The 13,548-nt window shown below is 43.7% G+C and overlaps 1 protein-coding gene across 1 annotated transcript; it reads right to left on the bottom strand.

Annotated features, from left to right (window-relative positions):
- Positions 1–1,757: 1,757 nt before the first annotated feature.
- Positions 1,758–2,450, bottom strand: LOC109116397. The gene has a single exon (XM_019201756.1). The coding sequence runs from the start codon at positions 2,448–2,450 to the stop codon at positions 1,758–1,760; it is 693 nt and encodes a 230-aa protein (XP_019057301.1).
- Between the last annotated feature and the right edge of the window lie 11,098 nt (positions 2,451–13,548).

Below are 13,548 nucleotides of genomic sequence, written 5' to 3'. Positions count from 1 at the left end.
ACAAGAACCAGCATGCTATGAGGATGCCAAGTCTGATCAGAAATGGAGAGCTGCAATGGAGGAGGAGATTCGGATGATAAACAAAAATGGAACTTGGTCTCTCGTCAATAGACCAGAAAAGAAGAAGGTGATAGGGGTAAAATGGGTTTACAAGACCAAATTTAACCCCGATGGTTCGATCAACAAGCATAAAGCAAGGCTTGTTGTAAAAGGGTATGCTCAAGAATGGGGGGTGGATTATTCAGAAACATTTGCCCCTGTTGCTCGGTTGGACACGATCAGATTCTTGTTGGCTGTATCTGCACAAATGAAATGGAAGGTGTTGCATATGGACGTCAAATCAGCATTCCTGAATGGGGAATTAAAAGAGGAGACGTTCATTGAGCAACCCGAAGGTTTCAAAATCGAAGGAAATGAAGATAAAGTGTATTTGCTGAAAAAAGCGTTGTATGGTCTCAAACAGGCTCCAAGAGCCTGGTATGAGAGGATTGACCAGTGTCTTCAAGGTCTGAAGTTTGTCAGAAGCCTGAGTGAGTACACGTTGTACACCAAGAAAGGAGGAGGAGGGTTGACAGTTGTTTCCTTGTATGTTGATGACCTGCTAATAACTGGAGATGATAATGCAGAAATTGAAGACCTACAGGGTTTGCTGAATAAGGAATTCGAGATGACAAACCTTGGTCTCATGTCTCAGTTCTTAGGACTCGAAGTTCAACAGACAGAAGGTACGATTTTTATTGGACAACAAAAGTATCTTAAGCAGATTTTGACAAGATTTAATATGGAGGATTGCAAGAGTATGAAGACACCACTTGATCCGAAGGTGAAGTGTCAGAAATTTGAAGGAAGTGAAGCAATAGATGAAGGATTGTACAGAAGCATGATTGGATGTCTGATGTATTTAACAGCTTCAAGACCAGATATCTTGTTTGCTGTTAATATACTATCACGATACCTCTCATGTGCTAAGAAGGAGCATATGATTTCTGCAAAGAGGGTACTTAGGTATCTGAAAGGAACTCAGAACCTGGGTATCAGATTCAGATCGTGTCAAGAATTTGAGCTAGAAGGATATGCTGACAGTGATTGGGCTGGATCAAGTGAAGACATGAAGAGTACTTCAGGTTTTTGTTTTTCACTGGGTTCAGGCTGTTTTTCATGGAGTTCAAAGAAGCAGAGCATTGTCGCACAGTCTTCCGCTGAAGCAGAATTCGTAGCTGCTACAGAAGCAGCAAAGCAAGCTATTTGGTTGAGGAAACTCTTGAAGGATCTTGGGTTGGAATGTATCAGACCGACAAAGATGATTATTGACAATCAAGCTGCAATTGCCATTTCACACAACCCTGTGTTTCATGGCAAAACGAAGCACTTCAAGATTAAGTATTATTTTCTGAGGGAGGTTCAAAAAGAAGGAGAAGTTTCCATGGTTCACTGCAGAACTGAGGAGCAGAAGGCAGACTTATTTACAAAGTCGTTTCATCCAAGCCGGTTCGAGTTGCTGAAACAGATGATAGGAATGTGTTCGAAGGCTCAAGCCAAGGAGGAGAATGTTAGCAAGTAAATTGGATGGCTCAAGCCTTTACATGAAGAGAAGGAAGTCTGAAATTAAGTCTGGATAAGATAAAGCAGTTAGTTTATGTTTCAGTTACGTGTCAGTTATTTATTCAGTTTGGTTTGTAAGTTATATATGTATGCAAGACTTGTGAAATATATATGATGTTTTCTGGATATCTCTGTTCTAGATTTCCTGGGTTTTTTTATAACAGAGTAAGAGTAGAAAAAGAAAGATTTACAGTGGTATCAGCAACTGACTCCTCTTTCCTCATGTACCTTCTTTGTTCCTGTGCCTGGAGAGCACTGAGAATCTCAGGTAGTTTGATTGCTGAGAGTTCTTTCGTGTTTTCCAGAGAAGCGATCGTTGCTTCGAACTTCTCAGGTACTGACACCAGAATCTTCTGAACAATCTTGTTATCATCAACCTTTGTGCCCAGAATTCTGATGTTGTTAATTATGTTGACCAGTCGATCAACATAAACTTTCACGGTTTCATCATTCTTCATCTGTTGCTTCTCAAATTCCCGCAACAGGTTCAACACTTTCATACTTCTGATTTTTTCATCACCTTCATACTCTGTCTTCAGGAAATCCCACATTTCTTTGGCAGAATCAAGATTCATAATCTTGATCAGAATCGATGGCGTTACTGCAGCAAAAAGACAGGATTTCGCTTTGGACTTCTTTGTCACCCTCTCTCTATTATTCCTCAATTGGTTGACTGTCGGATTCGCTGGCAAAGCAGGAATCTCATAATCTTCTCCCACCGCTTCCCAGAGATCAGCACCTTCGAGGAACGCACGCATCCTCACTGCCCAGATCTGGTAGGCCTCGCCATTGAAGATCGGAGCATTCTGCACAGGATTTGAAGTTGTCAAATTTTCTGTTTGATCCATCTCCTACAGATCCGAGAAAGATCCTTGACAATGCTCTGATACCACTGTAAATCTTTCTTTTTCTACTCTTACTCTGTTATAAAAAAACCCAGGAAATCTAGAACAGAGATATCCAGAAAACATCATATATATTTCACAAGTCTTGCATACATATATAACTTACAAACCAAACTGAATAAATAACTGACACGTAACTGAAACATAAACTAACTGCTTTATCTTATCCAGACTTAATTTCAGACTTCCTTCTCTTCATGTAAAGGCTTGAGCCATCCAATTTACTTGCTAACACCGTTCTTTGCGTATTTTTTCCGTTCATCCTGTTTTGTAGGTACGAGTCACGGACGACACACACAGCCGAAATACTTGATCACATGGGTTTTTTCATCGGTTTTCTAACGTCATTAGTCCCATCTCATGATATATTTTAGGCATATTAGGACATTAGATGGTCATGGATAGGAGTCTTCCTTTCTTTTTCCTTGCAAGATGATTAGACGAGAATTTTCGCAAACCATACGCGGAAAAAGATCGGAACGGAGAAGGTCGGAGGAGCTCAGAGGAAATGAGCGGGCCGCCCGTTATTCCAGACGATCGCTCGATGTGCCGAAGAGATAATGGCTCACTGAACCAGGCGGTCACCCGACGCAACAAAGGAGAACGAGGGTCACTCGCTAAATCGAGCGGTCGCTCACCATGGAGAAAATTAGCGACCCTGAAGAGAAAATGAGCGGTCCTGAAGAAAAAGTGAGCGACCGTCTGAAATCAAAACCGGTCCAAAAAGGAAAAGTCCGAATTTTGAGGAGAAAACCTAGTTTTTGCACTTTTATAAAAAGGGGGATTGAGGAGAGAGAAAGGGGGCTCGATACTTTTGAAGAAAAACTACCTTGGAGAAGAGGCTAAGGAGTTTTGGAGACCTAGGGAGACATCTTGAAGGAGAAGATCACCATTGAAGACCATCTTGAGCATTTCTTCTCCTTTTCTATGTTTTCCTCTTTTGTTTTCTGTTTTGAATCTCTAGTTATGGAGTAGTGACCTTGTTGTGGGTGAGGGATCCCCACTTTTGTATGAACACCTATGCTTAATCTATGATGTCTTTGAGTTTTCTTCCATGGTTTTGATGTTTTGTGCTTAATGCTATTGATTTAGAGACCCTAATTGATATGATTGTAGAACACATTGATCATAGGGATATGGGAATGATGTTTGGAACCAAATATCAAATGAGTGAGTTATTCACATTGAGAAATGGCTTAGCTTGCTTAGGGTACATTAATGCATCTAGAAATCATTTAGACCATTGGGAGATGGATGAATCGATCCTTTAGATAGTGAGTTTAAGCTTGGAAAAGACAAACTCTAGTTGAGGTGTTTGAAACCCCTATTTGGAAAATAAACCCGTAGGCATTATAATATCACCAACCGTCCATGTAATTCATGAGGGATCCCAAACCTACAACGCCTCGAACCATTGTTTACAAACCGATAATCTTATTTGCTTGCTTTAATTTCGACACATACCAACATCCATATTTTTATTCGATTACCAATCTAGCTTAGAGATAGACTAATACATCCTAGTCCTCGTATTCAACCCCGGTACTACAGCTACCATATACTTGCGTATAGTGGTACGAATCAGGTACTAAATACAAGACTCGGTGCGTGTGCATCAATACTCTATCTAATTCCTCACATGATCCGAAGAGGTTCCAGATCGCGGCCATGGACGAATCAAGATCGAAGATTTGCTAAGTCCCGAGACTTACCGTTTGGCCCAGACATGGTCCAAAATGAGTTCTTGGACGTGTCCGGCCGTTCTCCATGGTTTGGGCTCGGGCCAAAACCTGTTTAGTTTGTCTAAGTTCATTGTATTTGGCCGAAGAGACATCCTGACATTCTCTCCCGGTTTTTGGACACTGTGAAATAAGTGGGGAAGAATATTCCCAACACCCTTCCTTAAATCATGGCACTAAGGGAGAAAATGAAAGGAGCCTTCCCACTTTTCCCATTTTAACTCCCGAAACGTAGGGACGTGTGGAGTTAATTAGAGACCGAATTTTATGAACTCTCCACCAAGTGATTGTTAAATCTCTTCTATAAATAGACTGGTCATTTGTTGATAATTCTCTCTCTAAGTTCCGAATTTCGGTTTCTTAGGTCACCAGTTCGTTTTTTTTCCGGTCACACGCCTCGGCTTTCAAACCGCCGTCATGCTGTCCTCCTTGTACCGAACCGTCGTTGATCCTTGTATCTTTTATCCTTATCAATAAACTCGCCGCCGCAGGCTTCTGCCATCTCTTTGTCATTCTCACTTCGTTCCTTAAGGGAACCCAAAGGTTAGTCTAGTCTCCCAGAGTTTCCAAGTGCAACCGAGTTTGTCCGAAACTTCTCTTTTTTTCGCACCGAGACTAGACTGCCGCACGGAAAGATTCATATCTCGAATCTAAACCCGTGACAGTTTGGTATCAGAGCCGTGTTCACTCACAAACGGACCTGCTCGCTTACCGCTTCTGCACCATGACACTTGAGTTGAGAGATCGGGAAACCGAGAAAAGATGTTGCGTAACAACGTACATGCTGCACGGGGTTCAGACATTCCATCCGACACCCGCCTACCAGTCGCACGAGAGACTGTGGATCCCCGTCTAACTAGGGTACAAGCTCAAGCGGCAACCCTCACAGCCGCACACACATCCGGAGACGTGGACGAAGTCACCGAGAGCACACCCACAACACTCGAGAGCTGGGTCCAAACATTGGAAAGGTTCTCGGTCGACCAACACACGCGACTCGATGAGCATGACGCTCTTGAACGAGAAATTTTGGCCGTTGGACAGTCGACCAAGGAACTGCTCAACAACCTTGACCGCCAGATCCGACAGGATCGAGGCGCAACAGACGACCAGTTTCGGTTCATACATGAGAAGCATGAACGGGAGGTAACTGATTTGCGTCGTATTATTGACGAACTCACACTTGAATGCGGGAACCATAGGGTCGCAGCTCAAGCAGCCCCGGTTCCCGTGCAAAACCATACGGCACTCCGAGTTCCCGAACCGTCCTTGTACGACGAGACGAAGAGCGCGTCGGTGATCGAATCCTTCATCTTTGGGATGCAGCAGTATTTCGACGCCCTTGGCATCATGGATGACAACTTGAGATCTCAACGCCGATGACTCGAACATTCCGGGTCAAGCACCGATCCCGGCCGAGGTACGTATTGTTTTGGATGACTTTGCAGATGTCATGCCAACCGAGCTTCCGAAGAAGCTTCCCCCAAGACGTGGTATCGACCACGAGATCGAACTAGTCCCTGGGACTAAGCCACCGGCCATGAACCCGTATCGCATGGCCCCTCCCGAGTTAGCCGAACTCAAGAAGCTACTCGAGGATCTTTTAGACACCAGATACATACAGTCTGCCAAAGCCCCGTACAGCGCTCCCGTCCTCTTTCAAAAGAAGAAGAACGGATCATTTCGAATGTGCATCGACTATCGGGCGTTAAACAAGGTAACCGTCAAAAACATGTATATCATTCCGTTAATTGTTGATTTGTTTGACCAGCTCCGAGATGCACGAGTGTTTTCAAAACTGGACTTACAATCCGGATACTACCAAGTCCGAATTGCCGATGGCGACGAACCAAAGACCACTTGCATAACAAGGTATGGTTCTTCTGAGTTCAAGGTTACGCCCTTCGGTTTGACTAATGCTCCGACTACGTTCTCCACTTTGGTGAACCAATTATTTCATCCATACTTGGAAAAGTTTATTGTTGTGTATTTGGAAGATATTGTTGTGTATAGCCGAAGTTTAGCCGAACATTTAAGTCACCTTCGGACCATCCTCAAAGTCCTCCGAGAGAACGAGCTCTACATCAAGCTCGAGAAGTGTTGCTTTGCCCAACCGGAAGTGGAGTTTTTGGGTCATTACATCAAGGACAGACAACTCTCATGGACCCGAGAAAGATCAAGTCCATCCGAGAGTGGACTAAACCAAAGACCATTCCACAACTGCGGTCTTTCTTTGGCCTAGTCAACTACTACCGTTGGTTCATCCTTGGATATCCATCCATCGCAACACCTCTCTCAGACATGCTCAAAAAGGATCGTAAGTGGGAGTGGACCGAGAAGTGCCAAACCGCTTTCGACAAGCTTCAGACCCTTGTGTCCGAGGAACCGATCATGGCTTTGCCCGACTTGAGCAAACCATTCGAGGTACATTATGATGCCTCTGATTATGCCATTGGTGGCATTTTGATGCAGGAAAACCACTCAATCGCCTATGAGAGCTGCAAGCTCAACGAGGCCGAGAAGAAGTACACGGTCCAAGAGAAGGAGATGACGGCTGTCGTTCATTGTCTTCGGACATGGAGACACTAATCTCTTGGGCAGCCCGTTCGTGATCAAGACAGAAAACGTGGCAACTAGCTACTTCCAAACGCAGAAGAAGCTAAGTCTGAAGTAAACCAGATGGCAAGACTTCTTGGCTGTGGAGTATAAACCCGACAAGGCAATGTCGTTGCAAATGCACTTTTCCGCAAGACCGAGTTTTCCACACTCACGGGAAGCGAGCCTAGGACCGACTTTTCAATTCGGATTCGAGAGGCTATGACCCATGATCCCGCGGCCGTCCATCTCCTTAAACTTGCTCGAGAACATCATACTCGACGATTTTGGGAGCAAGATGGGTTGGTCTTCACTCGTGGACGTCAGATCTATGTCCCGAGGTATGAGGGTATCCACCAAGAGATACTCAAAGAGTCCCATGACTCTAGATGGATTGCCATCCCTGAGAGAAGCGGACATTAACTCTAGTGTTTGAGAATTACTATTGGCCGGATATGCAAGATGACGTCAAGGCGTATGTGGAGACATGTCTTGTTTGCCAGCAAGACAAGATCGAGTAGAGGCCTCCCGTGGGTCTTTTGCAACCATTGCCCATTGCCGACCATCCATGGCAATCCATTTCCATGGACTTCATTGTCGGATTACCCCGTTCTAAACGGTTTTGGCAACATTTTCGTAATCGTGGGCAGGTTTAGCAAGTATGCTACGTTCATTCCGGTGACACCCGAGTGTAAGGCCGAAGAAGCAGCCCGTGTATTCTTCAAGCACGTGGTCAAGTGTTGGGGCCTTCCACGATCCATCATAAGCGACCGAGAGCCAAGATTCACAGGCAAGTTCTAGCGCGAGTTATTCAAACTCATGGGAACCGAGTTACGGTTTTCCATCGCTTTCTGTCCCGAGACCGATGGACAGACCGAGCGTGTCAACGCTCTCTTGGAGGTTTATCTTCGACACTATATAAGTGCACATCAAGAAGATTGGGCGAAACACCTGGACATGGTGCAATTCTTGCATAACATTCAAAGGCGCGAGTCAACCGGCAAATCTCCCTTCGAGATTGTGCTCGGACGCCAACCAACCACTCCGAATGAACTCTCCATCCCCTATGATGACATCGGTTTTTTACGTTATTTTCCTATGGTTTTAGTTATATTTCACCTATCTATTCCGTACAAATCTAGCATTTAGATTGCATTTTGTACATAAATGTCGTTTTCTTTACACTTTGGTGTAATTTCAGGAATATTCGTGTAATTGGACAAAAAATGGAGCTAAAACGGTATTTTTGGAGCTTAATTGGACCAAGTGGACAATGACGGACGAGTTAAGAAAGGTCACGGACTTGTCATGGACGTTATACAACATCGATATCTACATTACTCAACTTCAACATCGACGTTTTCTGCCACCACGAGATCAGACTTTCACATTTTCCAATCTAGATGTTTCATAATATCGACATTGATGTTCCAAACCTCGAGATCTGAGCAGTCCAGATATCGGCCTTCTTCAACGTCGATATCGACCTTCCATAACATCGAGATCGAGACACCTTGGAAGAATATCGATGTTAGAAAATATCGATATCGAGGTTTTTAACATCGATATTTCGAGATTTCTATAAAAACGACCGTACGGACCAGAGAGATGGGTTTGCACATTTTCACATTTTCCGAGATTTGTACTTGATTTTTGGTTACTCAACGTTGGAGGACGAATTGGAATGGAGATTGCTACATTTCATTATTCAAGGATCGATTTTTTACGCAATAAGTCTTCTATTCCTTTTTCTATTGAAATGTTGTATGAATCCATGTTTACTTTGCTTTCCTCCATGATGCGTAAGTAGTCTGCTTGCTGTAAACTAGGAAATCTAGCCATGTTACATAATTACCAATGTGTTTAAACGGTTGATGCATGTCTAAGATAGATCCAGTTTTATGAATTGAACATAATGCTTTCTTAGGATTGATCACCCTATAGAATTGAACTTGGGTTAGTTAATTGCAAAGAAATTTGGATTAATTAACACCGAAATTCGTTTATAAGATAGGTTCAATTATTAATTCTCAACGCATAGGTGAGACTTAATTGATAAGGAATTCTTAATTCAATTTAGGAACTATGACAGCGGACGTTAATGCTTCTAACGTAGACCTAAAGATGCAGAAGCTGATAGGAAAGCGTTAGTTAGAGAACGAAGATCCCTGACGGACGCGTTCTAGGTTAGAGGCTAGAGTTTTCTGAATCGATCTTAGACTGCAAACCAACCATATCTATTTAGATAGTCCATAGCATCTGTGAACCCCCGAGCCTACAATGTCTTTAATTATAGTTTTTCCAACCGACCAACCAATCAATCTGCTTTCAACCTTCGCTACGATCACCATCGACACTATCACCTCTCGGTCACTGTGTTCGACCCTGGTACTACATTGAATCCATACTCTTGCGGAATCGACTTAGCCTAGATTTTATCACTTAACCATCCATTCACCTAGATTGGCATGATCATCACCCTACAAAGGTCCTAGCCCAGCGGCCCACATATTTGCTCGAGAATGGCTCGAAGAATCGGACCAAATGTGGAGTTGGTTACACAAGGTCGCATCTCGCATGAAGAAATGGGTAGACAAGAAGAGAAGACCGCAGAGTACAAAATCGGAGACCAAGTCATGGCGAGGATGATATCCCATCACTTTCAAGGCACGGAAAGGTTGCATCGAGGCTTGACGAGGAAGAACACATCAAGGAGGGCACCAATTCCGATCATCGCGGAATTCACTAGGGACATCGAGATCATCCTAAACCGTCACCCCATTCGAAAGAAAGGTATCCCGTTATACCATGATGTTGGGTTCCATGCGGGTTCGTAGCATGCGATCTCATCGATCTAGGGTTTGGATTCTAGGTTTTACGCAGCGGAAGGAAAGATCTAAACCTAGCCAAACGTCACACAAAACCAATTGTGCAATAACCCGAACAATCGTGTATATCGTCGTGGGATTCGAATACTTACCTCGTTCTTTCAAGATCTGGAAGTATCAATCGATCCAGGGCCTGTTTTAATCACCAGGAGTTGAAAGCACAACTCCTCTAGACGTATCCACACCGACGCAAAGCACAACTCCTCTACACGTATCCACACCGGCGGGATGAATTCCAACACTTTGGAACGTATCTGCTAGGATTTGTGAAGAGAAAACGATGTCCTTGACTTAGAATCGATATTCCAATCACTAGAACTCAAAATCAAGCTTCTCTAAGCTCTCATGAGTGTCTTGGACGTCTGAGGTTCGTTCTCTAGGGTTTGTGGCGGCTCACTCATTAATTAGGATTGCCCAAAACCCTTAAAACGCGAAATAGGAAATCTGCCCGAAAGTCGGACCGTCCGGTCTAGGTCTTGGACCGGACGGTCTGGCTTTCAACGCAGAATGGACGGTCCGTAACTACTCATAGAACGGACGGTCTGTACGTCTGGACCGTCCGGTCCAGGTCTGGACCGAACGGTCTGGTGCTTGCGGAATGATCAGTCCGTTCTTCAGCGGAACGGACAGACCGACATGGCTGGACCGTCCGGTCCAGGCCTGGACCGGGCGATCTGAATGCCCTCCAGCTCGTTCCGTCGTTCCTTTCTCGCGTCGTTCTCTTCACGTGTGATCCATCCCTAATGGTGTGTGACCCTGTAGGCCCATTCGAAGTGGCAGTGGCTTCGGAAACCCTTTCCCGAACCACAAGTCATGGTTAGCCTCTAGCAAGACGCCATGACCACCCACCTAGAATAGAGTTAGAGGTGATCTAACAAAGCCAGCATTAGTTCGAGTTCTGATCCTTTGTCTCATGATGTCGTATGTTGAACAAGGGCATGGTATGAGCCACCCTTCAAGTTCAACCGCTTACTCGTCTAGGCAAACCGACTGATAAAATAAATGTACATTCATCTATAGCGTGGCCACGCATTTTCACAGTCCAATTTTCACGAGGGGCCCAGCGACATCTCTCCTGCGTAGGAGGTGACATGTCCCGTAATGCATGTCTACTATCTGCATATGATTCGTGAACGTATCTGAGCAACGCCGTTATGATCATCCGGTTAAAGACGACGTTTGACGCAGTCAAGACACGTCACTCCTCATATCAGATACTCTAGACATCTCAGGTCTGAGGATCCAAGAACGAACCGCTGTATGAGATTCAAGTCATGACTCATGTCCATGTGACAATCTCAAGCGGGTCATCCAGTAACTCGTTCCAAACGAGAACCCATGATTGTGATTTGCATCCAATGCACATGATCATAATCATCTATTACACATCATGCTGGTCTTAATTCATCATTGTTCCCACAATGATAACTGACCAGGGAGTTTAGAATCATCTGCAATGATTCAAGGATATTCACTGTAATATAACAAACATGCTAATCATATAACGGAAAAAGTAATGCATTCATAAACCAATGAATCAATACATAGTCAAAATATCATATCACGGATCATCGTAGAGCATTACAACCAACAATCTCCCACTATGCTCTATGATCTATCCTACAAGCATCTAATCCCCATACCCACAACGTGGCCATCATGCTTTGATGAAGGGAGAGGCTTCGTCAGCGGGTCGGCAATATTATCATCTGTCGACTGATAACTCTTAATTCTCTCTATATTTTCAGGGCGTTTCTATAGGATTTATATGAGGATCATATTCATTTATAGGCATTATAGGCGCGTTAGGCTACGAAACTCGGTTTGGTTGTGTTTTTATTGGATTACAGGTCTTGGATGAGATTTGGACCAAGATGGAAGCAATCTGGAGCTAAAAGGATTGAAATACATCAAGAACTTCCTACCTTGACTCGGCCAAAGTCAACAACAGAAATTGGGCCGAGTCAACATGCTGAAAATGGCCCAATTCAAGCCTGTTACGAGGAGACTGAGTCAGAACGTCCGAGTCAGTTTACCCCGAGTCAACATGCCCGAGTCAGAAGGCCCGAGTCAGAAGATTGGGCTGGGCCGAATTCATTATGTCTCGTTTTGACTTGATCGAGTCAGAGTACTGACTCGGTCCGAGTCAAAACCTAGAAAAAAGCCCAGATCGAATTTTCAGAGTTGGAACGGGAATAGGACTTCGGGAGCGCCGCCTAGGGTTGATAAAAGGACTCTACAGACGTCCAAAAGAGACAGACAGACTTTACACAAACTTTGGAGAGCTTTGGTGAGAGAAATAGGAGTTTTACGGGATTTCGGGAAGAAGAAGGAGAATTGGAACGTAAAGATTGCTTGCTATCGACATGAGTCTTTCTTCTCCCTCTTTTCTTTCTGTTTCTGGTTTTGCTCAGTGTTTTTCCATGAACCGTGAGTAGATCCACGGCTGTGGGTTAGGGATTCGTTTGTGTTTTGGGTATGTTTGAACCCTAACTTGGTTGCGATTTGGATTTGTTTCGGTTTTATCGATTTGTGCTTTATTCGATTGGTGTTTGCTGACCCATTGACCAATTGTTTCAGATTCTGAACTACATAGGAATATGGGTTTAGTTTCGGATCAAAATCGATAGGATAGATCGTATTATTCACATAGGAATATGGTTTGATCGATCTAGGGTTGATGATAGTGTTCTTCATGCATCTAGCTTGATAAATCACATAGGGATATGGATTTAGAAAACCTTAGATAGTGAGTTATATGCTGGAAGGTGATTTCTCTATTTTTGTTACTTGATGATTCCCGAATACAGATTCAATATCGTGATTCTCGCATGCTTAGCATATACCCATACACGCGAATACGGTCCCGACACCCACGGTCATCCTTACTTGCTAGTTTACACGTTTTTATTGCTTTGCTTCTTTATTTTCTATTCTTTCCATATACTTCCACCAACACTTTCACTTGCTTGCTTCGATTTAGTTTCGATTAGGATTTAGACTTAGCTACCATAGGAATATGGGTTTGGTTTCGGATCGAAATCGATAGAATAGATTGTATTATTCACATAGGAATATGGTTTGATCGATCTAGGGTTGATGATAGCGTTCTTCATGCATCTGGTTTGATAAATCACATAGGGATATGGATTTAGAAAACTTTAGATAGTGAGTTATATGTTGGGAGGTGATTTCTCTATCTTTGTTGCTTGACGATTCCCGAATACAGATTCAATATCGTGATTCTCGCATGCTTAGCATATACCCATACACGCGAATACGGTCCCGACACCCACGGTCATCTTAGATTGCTAGTTTACACGTTTTTATTGCTTTGCTTCCTTATTTTCTATTCTTTCCATACACTTCCACCATCACTTTCACTTCTACTTGCTTTGATTTAGTCTCGATTAGATTTAGATTTAGCTACCGGTCCTTGTGTTCGACCCCGTGTTACGACGATCCGTATCCTTGCGGTGAGTTGTGAATCGGGTTATAGATTTTAGACTCGATACACACGTATCAAGTTTTTGGCGCCGTTGCCGGGGACTGGTTAGCATATTTCTAGGTCTTTATTGATTCTAGATCTTTGCTTGTTTTTCTTTTTCTTTTTGTTTTTCTTTCCTTTTTGTGGATTCACTTGGTCTCGAGTTCTTCTTTTTCTTTGCGGTTTGCAGGGTTCTAGTGCATGACACGTAGCTCTACTCGGAGAGAAGACCTAGTCTACGATCCGAAGATTGAGCGTACCTTGAGAGACATCCAAAATCAGCGGAGAAGAGAAGCTATGTCGAGGTCAAGTAGTTCGCACGACCATGCGGT

This window comes from Tarenaya hassleriana, unplaced genomic scaffold, assembly GCF_000463585.1.
Source record: "Tarenaya hassleriana unplaced genomic scaffold, ASM46358v1 Cleome1, whole genome shotgun sequence".
Lineage (NCBI taxonomy): Eukaryota > Viridiplantae > Streptophyta > Magnoliopsida > Brassicales > Cleomaceae > Tarenaya > Tarenaya hassleriana.
The sequence above is the reverse complement of the archived record's forward strand: the minus strand, read 5'-3'. Positions and strand labels throughout refer to the sequence as shown.

What these genes read in the sequence shown, in the direction of transcription:
- LOC109116397 (XM_019201756.1), bottom strand. Translation starts at nt 2,450, where the DNA reads ATGGATCAAACAGAAAATTTGACAACTTCAAATCCTGTGCAGAATGCT.